The 21,001-nt window shown below is 47.8% G+C and overlaps 1 protein-coding gene across 1 annotated transcript in view; it reads right to left on the bottom strand.

The window, feature by feature from the left end:
• The window catches only part of PCGF3 (polycomb group ring finger 3), a 202,658-nt gene that overhangs the window by 26,358 nt on the left and 155,299 nt on the right, over window positions 1-21,001 (bottom strand). The window contains exon 3 of the mRNA XM_063914617.1: window positions 20,073-20,169. Coding sequence (XP_063770687.1) covers window positions 20,073-20,169 — 97 coding nt within the window. The remainder of the gene's footprint in view (window positions 1-20,072; window positions 20,170-21,001) is intronic.

The following is a 21,001-nucleotide window of genomic DNA, read 5'->3' as shown; positions in this document are numbered from 1 at the left end:
ATCCTGGTATTTTAAGCCTAACCCTCACTCATCCCTCCTGCAGCCCAACCCTAACCCCTCAACCCTCGAACTTACCTTTAGGATCCGTCAGGATTCTGACTATCTGGATGACTGTCAGGATTCTGACTGCAGCCCCACATACAAAGTACCTTATATTTATCCTTTCTAGTCTACAAATTACAAGATTCAATTATAGTTACAGCAAAAGGGGGCCTGAAAAATCGGGTTATACTCCGCACAGGACTTCTGATAGCAACAGAAATAGTTAAACCAACATATAATGCAAAGTAAAGGGAATATGATCACATGTAACAGACTCTGAATTAGTTGTTGGTGCTTATATAAGCTTTAACGGATTGAAATAAAAGCTATATTTTAATGTACCAAACAAAAAAGTGTGCCCCAAAAAGGAGTACCTTTCTTTGGTCTTTCCCCGTCTATGGGAAAGGACTTAGTTGTGGGTAAAATTCAATTATACTAATTTCTTTAAATATTACTAATTTCTACAACAGCACACAATTTTGTTTCTTTGAAAAATGATGTTTTACTCATTGTTCCAGTGAATGACCACTGCATCAATCTGAATGCTAGTGGTGGTTAGTCACTGGCTAGGACACACACTTTTGTAACTGGTTGTGTTTTACCAACAGTGGAAGATGGGGTATAAAGTGCTAGAACCCAAAAGATTTCACGATCGCAACTAAATAAAAAGGACAAGCGCACTAAGACTCAAGGGATGACCATTACCTATAAAACTCCCATCCTTACACAATGTATAGCAGAGTTTCCCAAACTATGCCATTACAGTCCAGGTTTGAATGATATCCTTGTTTGAGCATAGGTGACTTAATTAGTACCTTAGTCAATTGCAACTAACCATCTGGACTTTGGAAAACTCTGATGTAAGGTTTAATACAACTTTTTACAGCCTCCACCACCAACTTCTATGCAACACTATCCCTCCCAAGTACATTTTCAATCCTATTTATTGACATTTAAAAGTGCACGCTACCCTATGGGGTAGAGAACACTTTTGAGCGAGATCCCACTGCCATGAAGTGCGGCAGGTGTTGCAGGAACTCAACCAGGTGAACAAGTCGCCAGCAATTTAATTCCTCCCTTAGATCAGGTTACATTCTCTCAACATTCAGAAATCAAGAAGAAAGACACTTGTAATTACCAGAAGACTAGAGAGAAAGTGTAAAGTGAATATTAATAAAGGATAAAGTCCTAGAAAAATACAGCTTCAAGATAAAGAAAATAAGATTTTTCTTACCGGTAAATCTATTTCTCGTAGTCCGTAGTGGATGCTGGGGACTCCGTAAGGACCATGGGGAATAGACGGGCTCCGCAGGAGACAGGGCACTTTAAGAAAGAATTTGGATACTGGTGTGCTCTGGCTACTCCCTCTATGTCCCTCCTCCAGACCTCAGTTAGAGAAACTGTGCCCGGAAGAGCTGACAGTACAAGGAAAGGATTTTGGAATCCAGGGCAAGACTCATACCAGTCACACCAATCACACCGTATAACTTGTGATAAACTTACCCAGTTAACAGTATGAACAACAACAATGGAGCATCAGATCAACCCTGATGCAAGCAAACATAACCCTCATTTAAGCAATAACTATATACAATTATTGCAGAAGAAGTCCGCACTTGGGACGGGCGCCCAGCATCCACTACGGACTACGAGAAATAGATTTACCGGTAAGTAAAATCTTATTTTCTCTAACGTCCTAGTGGATGCTGGGGACTCCGTAAGGACCATGGGGATTATACCAAAGCTCCCAAACGGGCGGGAGAGTGCGGATGACTCTGCAGCACCGAATGAGCAAACACAAGGTCCTCCTCAGCCAGGGTATCAAACTTGTAGAACTTGGCAAAGGTGTTTGAACCTGACCAAGTAGCTGCTCGGCAAAGCTGTAATGCCGAGACCCCTCGGGCAGCCGCCCAAGAAGAGCCCACCTTCCTTGTGGAGTGGGCTTTTACTGATTTTGGAAGCGGCAATCCAGCCGCAGAATGAGCCTGCTGAATCGTGTTACAGATCCAGCGAGCAATAGTTTGCTTTGAAGCAGGAGCACCCAGCTTGTTGGATGCATACAGGATAAACAGCGACTCAGTTTTCCGGACTCTAGCCGTTCTGGCTACATAAACCTTCAAAGCCCTGACCACATCTAGTAACTCGGAATCCTCCAAGTCACGAGTAGCCACAGGCACCACAATAGGTTGGTTGATATGAAAGGATGACACCACTTTTGCAGAAATTGAGGACGGGTCCGCAATTTTGCCCTGTCCATATGGAAAACCAGATAGAATTAGCGGCTTTGTCACATAAAAGCCCCTGACACATGCCTAGCTGAAGCCAAGGCTAATAGCATGACCACCTTCCACGTGAGAAATTTTAACTCCACGGTTTTAAGTGGCTCAAACCAGTGTGACTTCAGGAAACTTATCACCACGTTAAGATCCCAAGGTGCCACTGGAGGCACAAAAGGGGGCTGAATATGCAGCACTCCCTTTACAAACATCTGGACTTCAGGAAGAGAAGCCAGTTCTTTTTGAAAGAAAATGGATAGGGCCGAAATCTGGACCTTAATTGAACCCAATTTCAGGCCCAAAGTCACTCCCGACTGTAGGAAGTGAAGGAAACGGCCCAGCTGGAATTCCTCCGTAGGAGCATTCCTGGCCTCACACCAAGCAACATATTTTCGCCATATACGGTGATAATGTTTAGCAGTCACGTCCTTCCAAGCCTTTATCAGCGTAGGAATAACCTCATCCGGAATGCCTTTTTCTGCTAGGATCCGGCGTTCAACCGCCATGCCGTCAAACGCAGCCGTGGTAAGTCTTGGAACAGACAGGGCCCCTGTTGCAACAAGTCCTGTCTTAGAGGCAGAGGCCATGGGTCCTCCGTGAGCATTTCTTGCAGATCTGGATACCAAGTCCTTCTTGGCCAATCCGGAACAATGAATATCGTTCTCACTCCTCTTTTTCTTATGATTCTCAGCACCTTTGGTATGAGAGGAAGAGGAGGAAATACATAAACCGACTGGAAAACCCACGGTGTCACTAGTGCGTCTACAGCTATCGCCTGAGGGTCTCTTGACCTGGCGCAATATCTCTGTAGCTTTTTGTTGAGGCGGGATGCCATCATGTCCACCTGTGGCAGTTCCCACCGCCTTGCAATCTGCGTGAAGACTTCTTGATGAAGTCCCCACTCTCCCGGGTGGAGGTCGTGCCTGCTGAGGAAGTCTGCTTCCCAGTTGTCCACTCCCGGAATGAACACTGCTGACAGTGCTCTTACGTGATTTTCCGCCAACTAAGAATTCTGGTGGCTTCCGCCATCGCCACCCTGCTCCTTGTGCCGCCTTGGCGGTTTACATGAGCCACTGCGGTGATGTTGTCTGACTGAATCAGCACCGATTGGTCGCGAAGCAGGGTCTCCGCTTGACTTAGGGCGTTGTATATGGCCCTTAGTTCCAGGATATTGATGTGAAGGCAAGTCTCCTGACTTGACCACAGACCTTGGAAATTTCTTCCCTGTGTGACTGCCCCCCACCCTCGGAGGCTTGCATCCGTGGTCACCAGGACCCAGTCCTGAATGCCGAATCTGCGGCCCTCTAGAAGGTGAGCACTCTGCAGCCACCACAGGAGAGACACCCTGGCCCTGGGGGATAGGGTGATCAGCCGATGCATCTGTAGATGTGATCCGGACCACTTGTCCAACAGATCCCATTGAAAGGTCCTCGCAAGGAACCTGCCGAAGGGAATGGCCTCGTATGATGCCACCATCTTTCCCAGGACTCGCGTGCAGTGATGCACCGACACCTGTTTTGGTTTTAATAGGTCTCTGACCAGTGTCATGAGCTCCTGAGCCTTCTCCATCGGGAGATAGACCCTCTTCTGGTCTGTGTCCAGAATCATGCCCAGGAAGGGCAGACGAGTCGTAGGAATCAACTGCGACTTTGGAACATTTAGAATCCAGCCGTGCTGTTGTAACACTTCCCGAGAGTGTGCTACGCTGATCAGCAACTGCTCTCTGGACCTCGCCTTTATGAGTAGATCGTCCAAGTATGGGATAATTGTGACCCCTTGCTTTCGCAGGAGCACCATCATTTCCGCCATTACCTTGGTAAATATTCTCTGTGCCGTGGAGAGACCAAACGGCAACGTCTGGAATTGGTAATGACAATCCTGTACCACAAATCTGTGGTACGCCTGATGAGGTGGATAAATGGGGACATGAAGGTATGCATCCTTTATGTCCAGAGACACCATAAAATCCCCCCCTTCCAGGCTTGCGATGACCGCTCTGAGCGATTCCATCTTGAACTTGAACCTTTTCAGGTATATGTTCAGGGATTTTAAATTCAATATGGGTCTGACCGAACCGTCCGGTTTCGGTACCACAAACATGGTCGAATAATAACCCTTTCCTTGTTGTAGGAGGGGAACCTCGACCACCACCTGCTGAAGATACAATTTGTGAATTGCAGCTAACACTGTTTCCCTCTCTAAGGGGGCAGCTGGCAGGGCCGATTTGAGGTATCGGTGAGGGGGCATCTCTTCGAATTCCAGCTTTTATCCCTGAGACACAATCTCTATCGCCCAGGGATCCACCTGGGAGTGAACCCACTTGTGGCTGAAATTTTGGAGACGCGCCCCCACCGGGCCTAGCTCCGCCTGTGGAGCCCCAGCGTCATGCGGTGGATTTAGTGGAAGCCGGGGAGGACTTCTGTTCCTGGGAACTAGCTGTGTTGTGCAGCTTCTTTCCTCTGCCCCTGCCTCTGGCAAGAAAGGATGCACCTCGGACTTTCTTGCCTTTTTGTGATCGAAAGGACTGCATTTGGTAATACGGTGCTTTCTTAGGTTGTGAGGAAACATATGGCAAAAAAATTGACTTTCCAGCAGTAGCTGTGGAGACCAGGTCCGAGAGACCTTCCCCAAACAACTCCTCACCCTTGTAAGGTAAAACCTCCATGTGCCTTTTTGAGTCGGCATCGCCTGTCCATTGCAGAGTCCACAGGACCCTTCTGGCAGAAATCGACATTGCATTTATTCTAGAGCCCAGAAGGCTAATGTCTCTTTGAGCATCTCTCATATATAGGACAGCGTCTTTTATATGCTCCAGGGTCATTAATATAGTATCCTTGTCCAAGGTATCAAGTTCCTCAGATAAGGTATCCGTCCATGCTGCTACAGCACTACACACCCAGGCCGACGCAATTGCCGGCCTTAGTAAGGTACCTGAATGTATATAAATGGACTTCAGGGTACCCTCTTGCTTTCTTTCCGCAGCATCTTTTAGGGTGGCCGTATCCTGTGACGGCAGGGCTACCCTTTTGGATAAGCGTGTGAGAGCTTTGTCCACCCTAGGGGAGGATTCCCAGCGTAACCTGTCCGTTGGCGGGAAAGGATACGCCATAAGCATCCGTTTGGAAATCTGCAGTTTTTTATCTGGAGATTCCCAAGCCTTTTCACATAACTCATTTAGCTCATGTAAAGGGGGAAAGGTCATCTCCTGCCTTTTTTCCCCATACATATGAACCCTCTTGTCAGGGATTGGGGTTTCCTCTGTGATGTGCAACACCTCCTTCATTGCTATAATCATATAACGTATAGCTTTAGCCAATTTAGGCTGTAACTTTGCATCATCATAGCCGACACTGGAGTCAGACTCCGTGTCGGTGTCTGTGTCAACAATTTGGGATAGTGGGCGCTTCTGAGACCCTGACGGCCTCTGCGACATAGGATCAGGCATGGGCTGCGACCCCGACTGTCTTAAGGTTTCAACTTTATCCAACCTTTTATGCAAGGAATTAACATTATCATTTAAAACCTTCCACATATCCATCCAATCAGGTGTCGGCGCCGTCGGCGGCGACCCCACATTCATTTGCTCCCGCTCTGCTTCTACATAGCCTTCCTCGTCAAACATGTCGACACAAGCGTACCGACACACCACACACATACAGGGGATGCTCTTTTTGAAGACAGTTCCCCCACAAGGCCCTTTGGAGAGACAGAGAGAGAGTATGCCAGCACACACCCCAGCGCTATATGTCCCAGGAATCGCACAGTAACTTAGTGTTAACCCAGTAGCTGCTGTATATAAAGCTTTTGCGCCTAATTTATGTGCCCCCCCTCTCTTTTTTACCCTCTTCTACCGTGTTTCTGCAGGGGAGAGCCTGGGGAGCTTCCTCTCAGCGGAGCTGTGGAGAGAAAATGGCGCTGGTGAGTGCTGAGGAAGAAGCCCCGCCCCCTCAGCGGCGGGCTTCTGTCCCGCGTTTCTGTGTAAAATAATGGCGGGGGCTCATGCATATATACAGTGCCCAACTGTATATATGCTCACTTTTTGCCAAGAGGTTCCTAATTGCTGCCCAGGATGCCCCCCCCCCCCCCCCTGCGCCCTGCACCCTACAGTGACCGGAGTATGTGGGCTTAATGTGGGAGCAATGGTGCACAGCTGCAGTGCTGTGCGCTACCTCAGTTTGAAGACTGGAGTCTTCTGCCGCTGATTTTGAAGTCTTCTTGCTTCTGTAGCCGGCTTCTGTTTTCCGGCTCTGCGAGGGGGACGGCGGCGCGGCTCAGGGATCGGACGACAAAGGGTGAGATCCTGCGTACGATCCCTCTGGAGCTAATGGTGTCCAGTAGCCTAAGAAGCAGGACCTATCTTCAGTGAGTAGGGCTGCTTCTCTCCCCTCAGTCCCACGCTGCAGAGAGTCTGTTGCCAGCAGATCTCTCTGAAAATAAAAAAAAAACCTAACAAAATACTTTCTTATAGCAAGCTCAGGAGAGCTCACTAAGTAGCACTCAGCTCGTCCGGGCACAAATTCAAACTGAGGTCTGGAGGAGGGACATAGAGGGAGGAGCCAGAGCACACCAGTATCCAAATTCTTTCTTAAAGTGCCCTGTCTCCTGCGGAGCCGGTCTATTCCCCATGGTCCTTACGGAGTCCCCAGCATCCACTAGGACGTTAGAGAAAAACACATTATAAATCTTGCAGATTAAAACAAAAGCTCCTTTATTGTTCAAAATGTGTTCTTGAACCAAGCTATAGCTAAAACTGTAAAGCTGTCCTGATTGAAATCTAAACTATTCACATACAGTCAGGTCCATAAATATTGGGACATCGACACAATTACCATATTTTGGGCTCTATACACCACCACAATGGATTTGAAATTAAACAAACAAGATGGGCTTTAACTGCAAATTTTCCGCTTTAATTTGAGGGTATTTACATACAAATCAGGTGAACGGTGTAGGAATTACAACGGTTTCTTCGATGTCCCACAGGTGAAGTCATTACTAATTAAGATGTGATGCATTCATTCCTAACTGACAATTCTACAGATCTCCAGGAGGCCTGGAAAACATGAACTGTTGGTAGATCTCGAGGACCGGTTTGGCCAGCCCTGCCTTAGAATATTTATCTTTACATTACTTGGATGTTTAGGTCATTTTATACTAAATATTGAATGTTTTTTCTAAGACACACCGCTGAAGAAGTCAACAGTTGATGAATTGGGTTGGGTATCAATAGCAGGTTTCGTGTAAAAAAAAAAATTTAACAATTTGAAAGATTTTTTTATAAAAATTACAAATCTGGTTATTTTTTTTTAAATCAAGAGGCTGATTGTGTCTATTGGGTGTATTTTTTGAGGAAAAAAAAAGGAGTATAGCACCCATCATTAAACCATCACCAAAAGAAGAACTGATTTACACCATTGCACTACTAGACAGACAATCTTCTACACTATTAATATCATTGCGCTCCCAAGGATATTGTTGTGATGTAATAGATTACAGGTCTTTGGCAAACAGAAGACCACCCTCTAGGGAAGATGCCGATTTGTTAAAACATGTGGGCAGTTGAAAAGAAAACATGTTTTACTAATATAGCGCATTTGTAGGTTTATAAAAAAAAAAAAAAAATAAGAATTTACTCACCGGTAATTCTATTTCTCGTAGTCCGTAGTGGATGCTGGGAACTCCGTAAGGACCATGGGGAATAGCGGGCTCCGAAGGAGGCTGGGCACTCTAGAAAGATCTTAGACTACCTGGTGTGCACTGGCTCCTCCCACTATGACCCTCCTCCAAGCCTCAGTTAGGTACTGTGCCCGGACGAGCGTACACAATAAGGAAGGATTTTGAATCCCGGGTAAGACTCATACCAGCCACACCAATCACACCGTACAACTCGTGATATGAAACACAGTTAACAGTATGAAACAATAGAGCCTCTCAACAGATGGCTCAACAATAACCCGATTTAGTTAACAATAACTATGTACAAGTATTGCAGATAAACCGCACTTGGGATGGGCGCCCAGCATCCACTACGGACTACGAGAAATAGAATTACCGGTGAGTAAATTCTTATTTTCTCTAACGTCCTAGTGGATGCTGGGAACTCCGTAAGGACCATGGGGATTATACCAAAGCTCCCAAACGGGCGGGAGAGTGCGGATGACTCTGCAGCACTGAATGAGAGAACTCCAGGTCCTCCTCAGCCAGGGTATCAAATTTCTAGAATTTTGCAAACGTGTTTGCCCCTGACCAAGTAGCTGCTCGGCAAAGTTGTAAAGCCGAGACCTCTCGGGCAGCCGCCCAAGATGAGCCCACCTTCCTTGTGGAATGGGCATTGACAGATTTTGGCTGTGGCAGGCCTGCCACAGTATGTGCAAGCTGAATTGTACTACAAACCCAACGAGCAATAGTCTGCTTAGAAGCAGGAGCACCCAGCTTGTTAGGTGCATATAGGATAAACAGCGAGTCAGATTTTCTGACTCTAGCCGTTCTGGAAACATATATTTTCAGTGCCCTGACAACGTCTAGCAACTTGGAGTCCTCCAAGTCCCTAGTAGCCTAGGCACCACAATAGGCTGGTTCAGGTGAAACGCTGACACCACCCTTGGGAGAAACTGGGGACGAGTCCTCAATTCTGCCCTATCCATATGGAAAATCAAATAAGGGCTTTTACAAGACAAAGCCGCCAACTTTGATACTCGCCTGGCAGAAGCCAAGGCCAATAACATAACCACCTTCCACGTGAGATATTTCAGATCCACGGTTTTTAGTGGTTCAAACCAATGTGATTTTAAGAAACTCAACACCACGTTGAGATCCCAAGGTGCCACAGGAGGCACAAACGGGGGCTGACTCTGCAGCACTCCTTTTATAAATGTCTGAACTTCAGGTACTGAAGCTAGTTCTTTTTGAAAGAAAATCGACAGAGCCGAGATCTGTACCTTAATGGAACCCAATTTAAGGCCCATAGTCACTCCTGCTTGCAGGAAATGCAGAAATCGACCTAGTTGAAATTCCTCTGTTGGGGCCCTTTCGGCCTCACACCATGCAACATATTTTCGCCATATGCGGTGATAATGAGTTGCTGTAACCTCTTTCCTGGCTTTAGTAAGCGTAGGAATGACTTCCTCCGGAATGCCCTTTTCCTTCAGGATCCGGCGTTCAACCGCCATGCCGACAAACGCAGCCGCGGTAAGTCTTGGAACAGACAGGGCCCCTGCTGCCGCAGGTCCTGTCTGAGTGGCAGAGGCCATGGGTCCTCTGATATAAATTCTTGAAGTTCTGAGTACCAAGCTCTTCTTGGCCATCCACGAGTATCGTTCTTACTCCTCGCCTTCTTATTATTCTCAGTACCTTTGGTATGAGAGGCAGAGGGGAGAACACATAAACCGACTGGTACACCCACGGTGTTACCAGAGCGTCCATAGCTATCGCCTGAGGGTCCCTTGACCCGGTGCAATATCTTTTATAGCTTTTTGTTGAGGCGGGACGCCATCATGTCCACCTGTGGCCTTTCCCAATGGTGTACAATCCTATTGGAAGACTTCTGGAGGAAGTCCCCATTCTCCCGGGTGGAGGTCGTGTCTGTTGAGAAGATCTGCTTCCCAGTTGTCCACTCCGGGAATGAACACTGCTGACAGTGCTAACACATGATTTTCCGCCTATCGGAGAATCCTTGTGGCTTCTGCCATCGCCATCCTGCTTCTTGTGCCGCCCTGTTGGTTTACATGGGCGACTGCCGTGATGTTGTCTGATTGGATCAGTACCGGCTGGTTTTGAAGCAGAGGCCTTGCTGGCCTCAGGGCATTGTAAATGGCCCTCAGGTCCAGAATATTTATGTGTAGGGAAATAACCTGACTTGACCAAAGTCCCTGGAAATTTCTTCCCTGTGTGACTGCCTCCCAGCCTCAAAGGCTGGAATCCATGGTCACTAGGACCTAGTCCTGTATGCCGAACCTGCGGCCCTCTTGAAGATGGGCACTCTGCAGCCACCACAGTAGAGATACCCTGGTCCTTGGAGACAGGGTTATCAGCCTATGCATCGGAAGATGCGATCCGGACCACTTGTCCAACAGGTCCCTCTGAAAAGTTCTTGTATGGAACCTGCCTAATGGGATTGCTTCGTAGGAAGCTACCATTTTTCCCAGGACTCGCGTGCAATGATGCACCGCTACCTATTTTGGCTTCAGGAGGTCTCTGACTAGAGATGACAACTCCTTGGCTTTCTCCTCCGGGAGAAACACTATTTCTGGTTTATGTCCAGAACCATCCCCAGGAACAGTAGACGTGTCATAGGAACCAGCTGTGACTTTGGACTGTTTAGAATCCAACCATGCTGTTGTAGCACTTTCCAAAATAGTGCTACCCCGACTACCAACTGCTCCTTGGACCTCGCCCTTATAACGAGATTGTCCAAGTACGGGATAATTACAACTCCCTTTTTTTGAAGGAGTATCAACATTTCGGCCATTACCTTGATAAAACACCCTCGGTGCCATGTACAGTCCAAACGGCAGTGTCTGGACTTGGTAATGGTAATCCTGTACCACAATTCTGGGGTACTCCTGGCGAGGATGGTAAATGGGGACATGCAGGTAAGCATCCTTGATGTCCCAGGATACCATGTAATCCCCCTCGTCCAGGCTTGGAATAACCGCCCTGAGCGATTCCATCTTGAACTTGAATTTTTGTGTTCAAGGATTTTAAATATAAAATGGGTCACACCGAACCATGCGGTTTCGGTACCCCAACCCGTGTGGAATAGTAACCCCGTCCTTGTTGAAGTAGGGGCACCTTGAGTATTACCTGCTGGGAATACCGCTTATTAATTGCCTCTAGCACAGCCTCCCTGCCTGAGGGAGTTGTCAGCAAGGCATATTTTAGGAAACGGCTGGGGGGAGACATCTCGAATTCCAGCTTGTACCCCTGAAATACTACTTGAAAGAAACAGGGATCCACCTGTGAGCGAGCCCACTAATTGCTGAAATTTTTGAGACGGCCCCCCACCGTACCTGGCTACACCTGTGGAGCACCCGCGTCATGGTGTGGCCTCACAGGAGGCGGGGGAAGAATCTTGATTCTGGGAACAGGCTGACTGGTGCAGCTTTTTTCCCTCTACCCTTGTCTCTGTACAGAAAGGAAGCGCCATTTGACCCGCTTGCTTTTCTGAAGCCGAAAGGACTGTACCTTTGTCTGTGAGGAAACCTGAGGTAAAATTATTTCTTCCCAGCAGTTGCTGTGGATACGAGGTCCCAGAGACCATCCCCAAATAATTCCTCACCCTTATAAGGCTCTCTATGCGCTTTTTAAGTCAGCATCACCTGTCCAGTGACAGGTCTCTAATACCCTCCTGACAGAATGGACATTACATTTATTTTGGATGCCAGTCGGCAAAATATCCCTCTGTGCATCCCCCATATATAAGACGACGTCTTTAATATGTTTTTATGTTTGCCAACTAGTATCCCTGTTTGACAGGGTCACCGACCACGCTGCAGCAGCACTATCTGCAGGTCTCAGTCTAGTACCTGAGTGTGTAAATACAGACTTCAGGATAGCCTCCTGTTTTTTATCAACAGGTACCTATTAAAGTGGCCGTATCCTAAGACGCCAGTGCCACCTTTTTTGACAAACGTGTGAGCGCCTTATCCACCCTAGGGGATATCTCCCAGCGTAACTTATCCACCTGGCGGGAAAGGGTATGCCATCAGTAACTTTTTATAAATTACTAGTTTCTTAACGGGGGAACCAACGCTTTCACACACTTCATTTATTCATCTGATGGGGGAACAAAACACTGCCTGTTTTTTCTCCCCAAACCTAAAACCCATTTTTAGAGGTGCTTGGGTTAAAGTCAGAAATGTATAACACATTTTTTATTGCCGGGATCACGTCACGGATGTTCCTAGTGGATTGTGTATATGTCTCCACCTTGTCGACACTGGAGTCAGACTCCGTGTCGACATCTGTGTCTGCCATCTGAGAGAGCGGGCGTTTTTGAGCCCCTGATGGCCTTTGAGACGCCTGGGCAGGCGCGGGCTGCGAAGCCGGCTGTCCCACAGCTGTTATGTCATCCACCCTTTTATGTAAGGAGTTGACACTGTCGGTTAAAACCTTTCACCTATCCATCCACTCTGGTGTCGGCCCCACAGGGGGCGACATCACATATATCGGCCTCTGTTCTGTCACCATATAAGCCTCCTCATTCAACATGTCGACACAGCCGTACCGACACACCGCAGACACACAGGGAATGCTCTAAACGAGGACAGGACCCACAAAAGCCCTTTGGGGGGACAGAGTAAGAGTATGCCAGCACACACCAGAGCGCTATATATATACAGGGACTAACTGAGTTATGTCCCTAATAGCTTTTATATAATATACTGTATACAGTGCCAATTTTAATGCCCCCCCTCTCTTTTCCCTCTTACTGTACTGTAGAATTGCAGGGAAGAGCCAGGGAGCTTCCCTCCAGCCGAGCTGTGAGGGAAAAATGGCGCCAGTGTGCTGAGGAGATAGGCTCCGCCCCTTTTTCGCGGCCTATTCTCCCGTTTTTTATGGAATTCTGGCAGGGGTATTTACCTCATATATAGCCCCTGGGGCCATATATTGAGGTATTTTAGCCAGCCAAGGTGTTTTTATTGCTGCCTCAGGGCGCCCCCCCCAGCGCCCTGCACCCTCAGTGACCGGAGTGTGAAGTGTGTGAGAGGAGCAATGGCGCACAGCTGCAGTGCTGTGCGCTACCTTGGTGAAGACAGAGTCTTCATGCCGCCGATTTTCCGGACCATCTTCTTGCTTCTGGCTCTGTAAGGGGGACGGCGGCGCGGCTCCGGGACCGAACATCAAGGCTGGGCCTGCGGTCGATCCCTCTGGAGCTAATGGTGTCCAGTAGCCTAAGAAGCCCAATCCGGCTGCAAGCAGGCGAGTTCGCTTCTTCTCCCCTTAGTCCCTCGCTGCAGTGAGCCTGTTGCCAGCAGGTCTCACTGAAAATAACAAATTCTAAGACTATAACTTTCTAAGAGCTCAGGAGAGCCCCTAGTGTGCATCCAACCTCGGCCGGGCACGAAATCTAACTGAGGCTTGGAGGAGGGTCATAGTGGGAGGAGCCAGTGCACACCAGGTAGTCTAAGATCTTTCTAGAGTGCCCAGCCTCCTTCGGAGCCCGCTATTCCCCATGGTCCTTACGGAGTTCCCAGCATCCACTAGGACGTTAGAGAAAAAGTTTTAATCAGAGGCTGCTGTAGATATTATTTCTAAAAGGTCAAGCTTCATAACTGACACCATAACTGGTGTACCCTTGTCCCAAGTAATACTGGGAGAGATGTATTATAGTGGCATAGATCGTGACACTATAGCACTTACTGCTTTTCTCATTACCAAGGCAAAGGAGGAAGCTACACAGATAAGATGTATTAAAATCTTGTCTACCAAATTGTGGGGAGTGAAGAGTTCCCCCTCTGGCAATACCCAAACCAGAGCCACGGGCCAACTCCTCTGGACATGTGCGAGATCTCACTACTCACACAAAATTTCCTGTGCAACCTGAGTCCGGCAGCCACCACAGCCAGAGAGAGTGCTGCCCCTGCTGTTGAGATATGGCAACGACACCTGCAGCTGTCTAAATCGATATCTGCAGACGTCGGAACTGTCAGTGCAACTGACCATTCAAACATTGGCCTGCAGATCGGTCCTATCATTCAGCACACACCAAGAGTCATACATGGGGGGGAAGCGGTATTAGCACACATAACGTGTACTGATACCACAAAGTCGATCTTTCGTACTACCCCACTGGTTATAGAGGATGTTGGGTACACTCTCATGTTTTAGCATTAAGCTCTGAAGCCTTTACTTCCATCTTCCAAGTGAAAATAAGAATTTACTCACCGGTAATTCTATTTCTCGTAGTCCGTAGTGGATGCTGGGAACTCCGTAAGGACCATGGGGAACAGCGGGCTCCGAAGGAGGCTGGGCACTCTAGAAAGATTTATGACTACCTGGTGTGCACTGGCTCCTCCCACTATGACCCTCCTCCAAGCCTCAGTTAGGACACCGTGCCCGGACGAGCAGACATAATAAGGAAGGATTTTTAATCCCGGGTAAGACTCTTACCAGCCACACCAATCAAACCGTACAACTCGTGATACTATATCCAGTTTGACAGTATGAAAACAACTGAGCCTCTCAACAGATGGCTCAACAATAACCCTTTAGTTAACAATAACTATTTACAAGTATTGCAGACAATCCGCACTTGGGATGGGCGCCCAGCATCCACTACGGACTACGAGAAATAGAATTACCGGTGAGTAAATTCTTATTTTCTCTGACGTCCTAGTGGATGCTGGGAACTCCGTAAGGACCATGGGGATTATACCAAAGCTCCCAAACGGGCGGGAGAGTGCGGATGACTCTGCAGCACCGAATGAGAGAACTCTAGGTCCTCCTCAGCCAGGGTATCAAATTTGTAGAATTTTGCAAACGTGTTTGCCCCTGACCAAGTAGCTGCTCGGCAAAGTTGTAAAGCCGAGACCCCTCGGGCAGCCGCCCAAGATGAGCCCACCTTCCTTGTGGAATGGGCATTCACAGATTTTGGCTGTGGCAGGCCTGCCACAGAATGTGCAAGCTGAATTGTACTACAAATCCAGCGAGCAATAGACTGCTTAGAAGCAGGAGCACCCAGCTTGTTGGGTGCATACAGGATAAACAGCGAGTCAGATTTTCTGACTCCAGCCGTCCTGGAAACATATATTTTCAGGGCCCTGACAACGTCTAGCAACTTGGAGTCCTCCAAATCCTTAGTAGCCGCAGGTACCACAATAGGCTGGTTCAGGTGAAACGCTGACACCACCTTAGGGAGAAATTGGGGACGAGTCCTCAATTCCGCCCTATCCATATGGAAAATCAGATAAGGGCTTTTACATGACAAAGCCGCCAATTCTGACACTCGCCTGGCTGAAGCCAAGGCCAATAACATGACCACTTTCCACGTGAGATATTTCAGATCCACGGTTTTTAGTGGCTCAAACCAATGTGATTTTAAGAAGCTCAACATCACGTTGAGATCCCAAGGTGCCACAGGAGGCACAAATGGGGGCTGAATATGCAGCACTCCTTTCACAAATGTCTGAACTTCAGGTACTGAAGCTAGTTCTTTTTGAAAGAAGATCGACAGAGCCGAGATCTGTACTTTAATGGAGCCTAGTTTTAGGCCCATATTCACTCCTGCTTGCAGGAAATGCAGAAATCGACCTAGTTGAAATTCCTCTGTTGGGGCCTTTTTGGCCTCGCACCATGCAACATATTTCCGCCATATGCGGTGATAATGCTTTGCCGTAACATCTTTCCTGGCCTTAATAAGCGTAGGAATGACTTCCTCCGGAATACCCTTTTCTTTTAGGATCCGGTGTTCAACCGCCATGCCGTCAAACGCAGCCGCGGTAAGTCTTGGAACAGACAGGGCCCCTGCTGTAGCAGGTCCTGTCTGAGCGGTAGAGGCCACGGGTCCTCTGAGAGCATCTCTTGAAGTTCCGGGTACCACGCTCGTCTTGGCCAATCCGGAACCACGAGAATGGTGTTTACTCCTCTCTTTCTTATTATTCTCAATACCTTTGGTATGAGAGGCAGAGGAGGGAACACATAAACCGACTGGTACACCCACGGTGTCACTAGAGCGTCCACAGCTACCGCCTGAGGGTCCCTGGACCTGGCGCAATATCTTTTTAACTTTTTGTTGAGGCGGGACGCCATCATGTCCACCTGTGGTTTTTCCCAACGGTTTACCAGCATCTGAAAGACTTCTGGATGAAGTCCCCACTCTCCCGGGTGGAGGTCGTGTCTGCTGAGGAAGTCTGCTTCCCAGTTGTCCACTCCCGGAATGAACACTGCTGACAGTGCTAGTACATGATTCTCCGCCCATCTGAGAATTTTTGTGGCTTCTGCCATCGCCATCCTGCTTCTTGTGCCGCCCTGTCGATTTACATGGGCGACTGCCGTGATGTTGTCTGACTGGATCAGTACCGGCTGGTGTAGAAGCAGGGGTTTTGCCTGACTTAGGGCATTGTAGATGGCCCTTAGTTCCAGAATATTTATGTGAAGGGAAGTCTCCTGACTCGACCATAGTCCTTGGAAGTTTCTTCCCTGTGTGACTGCCCCCCAGCCTCGAAGGCTGGCATCCGTGGTCACCAGGACCCAGTCCTGTATGCCGAATCTGCGGCCCTCTAGAAGATGGGCACTCTGCAGCCACCACAGTAGAGACACCCTGGTTCTTGGAGACAGGGTTATCAAGCGATGCATCTGAAGATGCGATCCGGACCACTGGTCCAACAGGTCCCACTGAAAGATTCTGGCATGGAACCTGCCGAAGGGAATTGCTTCGTAAGAAGCCACCATCTTTCCCAGGACCCGCGTGCAGCGATGCACTGATACCTGTTTTGGTTTCAGGAGGTCTCTGACTAGAGATGACAACTCCCTGGCTTTCTCCTCCGGGAGAAACACTTTCTTCTGGACTGTATCCAGAATCATACCCAGGAACAGTAGCCGTGTCGTCGGAACCAGCTGTGACTTTGGGATATTCAGAATCCAGCCGTGCTGGTGCAGCACCTCCTGAGATAGTGCTACTCCCACCAACAACTGTTCCTTGGACCTCGCTTTTATTAGGAGATCGTCCAAGTATGGGATAATTAAAACTCCCTGTCTTCGAAGGAGTATCATCATTTCCGCCATAACCTTGGTAAATACCCTCGGTGCCGTGGACAGTCCAAACGGCAGCGTCTGGAATTGGTAATGGCAATCCTGTACCACAAATCTGAGGTACTCCTGGTGAGGATGGTAAATGGGGACATGTAGGTAAGCATCCTTGATGTCCAGGGATACCATGTAATCCCCCTCGTCCAGGCTTGCAATAACCGCCCTGAGCGATTCCATCTTGAACTTGAATTTCTTTATGTACGTGTTCAAGGATTTCAAATTTAGAATGGGTCTCACCGAACCGTCCGGTTTCGGTACCACAAATAGTGTGGAATAATAACCCCGGCCTTGTTGAAGTAGGGGTACCTTGATTATCACCTGCTGGGAATACAGCTTGTGAATTGCCGCTAGCACCGCCTCCCTGTCTGAGGGAACAATCGGCAAGGCAGATTTTAGGAAGCGGTGGGGTGGGGACGCCTCGAATTCCAGCTTGTACCCCTGAGATACTATTTGCAGGATCCAGGGATCCACCTGTGAGCGAACCCACTGATCGCTGAAATTTTTGAGGTGACCCCCCACCGTACCAGGCTCCGCCTGTGGAGCCCCACCGTCATGCGGCGGACTTGGACGAAGAAGCGGGGGAGGACTTTTGCTCCTGGGAACCTGCTGTTTGTTGCAGCCTTTTTCCCCTACCTCTGCCTCTGGACAGAAAGGACCCGCCTTTTCCACGCCTGTTTTTCTGGGTCCGAAAGGACTGAACCTGATAAAACGGCGCCTTCTTAGGCTGTGAGGGGACATGGGGTTAAAACGCTGACTTCCCAGACGTTGCTGTGGAAACTAGGTCCGAGAGACCATCCCCAAATAATTCCTCACCCTTATACGGTAACACTTCCATGTGCTTTTTTGAATCTGCATCTCCTGTCCACTGGCGAGTCCATAAGCCTCTCCTAGCAGAAATGGACAATGCACTTACTTTAGATGCCAGTCGGCAGATTTCCCTCTGTGCATCTCTCATATATAAGACTGAGTCTTTTATATGGTCTATGGTTAACAGGATCGTGTCTCTGTCTAATGTGTCAATATTTTCTGACAGTTTATCTGACCACGCAGCGGCAGCACTGCACATCCAAGCTGACGCAATAGCTGGCCTAAGTATAATGCCTGTGTGTGTATATACAGACTTCAGGATCGCCTCCTGCTTTCTATCAGCAGGTTCCTTGAGGGCGGCCGTATCCGGAGACGGTAGTGCCACCTTTTTAGACAAACGTGTGAGCGCTTTATCCACCCTAGGAGGTGTTTCCCAACGTGACCTATCCTCTGGCGGGAAAGGGAACGCCATTAGTACCTTCTTAGGAATTACCAATTTTTTATCAGGGAAAGCCCACGCTTCTTCACACACTTCATTTAATTCCTCTGACGGGGGAAAGACTACGGGTAGTTTTTTCTCCACAAACATAATACCCTTTTTAGTGGTACCTGTATTTATATCAGAAATGTGTAACACCTCTTTCATTTCTCAATCATGCAGTGAATGGCCTTAGTGGGCATCAGGTTAGACTCATCGTCGTCGACACTGGTGTCAGTATCAGTGTCGACATCTGGGTCTGCTTGAGGTAGCGGGCGTTTTAGAGCCCCTGACGACCCCTGCGACGCCTGGGCAGGCACGAGCTGAGATGTCGGCTGTCCCACATTTGGCATGTCGTCGATTTTCTTATATAAGGAGTCTATACGTGCACTCATTACTTTCCATAAGCCCATCCACTCAGGTGTCTGCCCCGCAGGGGGTCACATCCCTTCTAAGGGCATCTGCTCCGCCTCCACATCATTATCCTCATCAAACATGTCGACACAGCCGTACCGACACACCGCACACACACAAGGAATGCTCCGAATGAGGACAGGACCCACAAAAGCCCTTTGGGGGGACAGAGTGAGAGTATGCCAGCACACACCAGAGCGCTATATAATGCAGGGACTAACTGAGTTATGTCCCCTATAGCTGCTTTTTATATTATATATCTATTGCGCCTAAATTTAGTGCCCCCCCTCTCTGTTTTTACCCTGTTCTGAAGTGTAGACTGCAGGGGAGAGCCAGGGAGCTTCCTTCCAGCGGATCTGTGAAGGAGAAATGGCGCCAGTGTGTCTGAGGGAGATAGCTCCGCCCCTTTTCCGCGGCCTATTCTCCCGCTTTTTCCTGGATTCTGGCAGGGGTATTTACCACATATATAGCCTCTGGGGCTATATATTGTGGTATTTTGCCAGCCAAGGTGTTTTTTATTGCTGCTCAGGGCACCCCCCCCAAGCGCCCTGCACCCTCAGTGACCGGAGTGTGAAGTGTGCATGAGGAGCAATGGCGCACAGCTGCAGTGCTGTGCGCTACCTTGGTGAAGACTGATGTCTTCTGCCGCCGTTTTTCCGGACCTCTTCTTGCTTCTGGCTCTGTAAGGGGGACGGCGGCGCGGCTCCGGGACCGAACACCAAGGACTGGGCCTGCGGTCGATCCCTCTGGAGCTAATGGTGTCCAGTAGCCTAAGCAGCCCAATCCGGCTGCAAGCAGGCGAGTTCGCTTCTTCTCCCCTTAGTCCCTCGCTGCAGTGAGCCTGTTGCCAGCAGGTCTCACTGAAAATAAAAAACCTAAACTATACTTTCTTTCTAAGGGCTCAGGAGAGCCCCTAGTGTGCATCCAACCTCGGCCGGGCACGAAATCTAACTGAGGCTTGGAGGAGGGTCATAGTGGGAGGAGCCAGTGCACACCAGGTAGTCATAAATCTTTCTAGAGTGCCCAGCCTCCTTCGGAGCCCGCTGTTCCCCATGGTCCTTACGGAGTTCCCAGCATCCACTAGGACGTCAGAGAAAAGATGCTATATACTGTGAAAATGGTTATTATCCATTAAATTATTTTTCTTTCAAATATTTATGCATAAAGTCCTGTGGCACACAATAAACTGGTACAATATTTCAGCTGACAAAGTGTATACATTTATATCATGCATGATTAAGTTAAAACACTGGGAGACCAAAACATATGATCAATGTGACTACCCAATGTCAAGCCAATCCACTTACCCTATATACTGTAGAGGGTGGCTTTGATGGATTACAATTCTGCATGTGGGGCAGGTGTTATTTTCTTCCAAATATTTCACCAAGCAACTCCTACAAACTGCAAAAAGAAATAAAACCGGTTATTTTTTTTCTTCTAAGAAAACTGGCCTTTAGATATAGAAAAAATGCCACAGATACATCCTTTTTTTTTTTTTTTTTTAATATTAAAAACAAGGCCACAGTGCATTTTCGTTAAACTGCAAAAGGCTAATTAACAAACGATTCTAATTAAAATTGCTCCTTTCTTGGCAACCATCTGTGCAACAAACATGGTTTTGCTTAATTTAGGTTTTTCAGTTACTGTCAAACAGTGCCATCTAGTGGTCATTTGATTAACTGCTACACAGCAATAAACGTCTCTGAACAAAACAACAACAAAAAAAAACAGCAACTTACTGTATTAAAAACCAACAACAAAAACATGTTCTCAAAACAGCTAAAGATAAATGCTTTTCTGGACAGGAGTAGATCCATCACACAGAAAACAGTTTTCAAATCTTTAGTATACAAATCAGTTTACAACCATTCAAATAATTACTAATGATCTTCCGGGATATGTAAGCTCGCATATGTACATCTTAATTAGTTGTTAAAAAGGACACAGACACTATTTGAGAAATGAACTCACAATTATAAAATAATTGTGATAGAACAACGTGCCTACCTGCCAAAATCTTAAACTGTTTTGCAAGGTACTGCCAGTGACAAGCTATTTAGAGAATACTTTTTTATTAATAAAATCACAACATTTTCTTTAAATGGACTTTGGTGGGACCTTACACCTTCCAGCTTTTTCCCCCTACATTTGTGCCGTTGCCATAGTCTATAGGGGAAGAATGTAATGTGGTGTGAGAAATGTTGTGCTCCTGTTGTTTTTAAAGTGGCAATCA

Source organism: Pseudophryne corroboree, chromosome 1 (genome assembly GCF_028390025.1).
Source record: "Pseudophryne corroboree isolate aPseCor3 chromosome 1, aPseCor3.hap2, whole genome shotgun sequence".
Taxonomy (NCBI): Eukaryota; Metazoa; Chordata; class Amphibia; order Anura; family Myobatrachidae; genus Pseudophryne; species Pseudophryne corroboree.
This window is presented reverse-complemented; position numbering and strand designations above follow the sequence as displayed.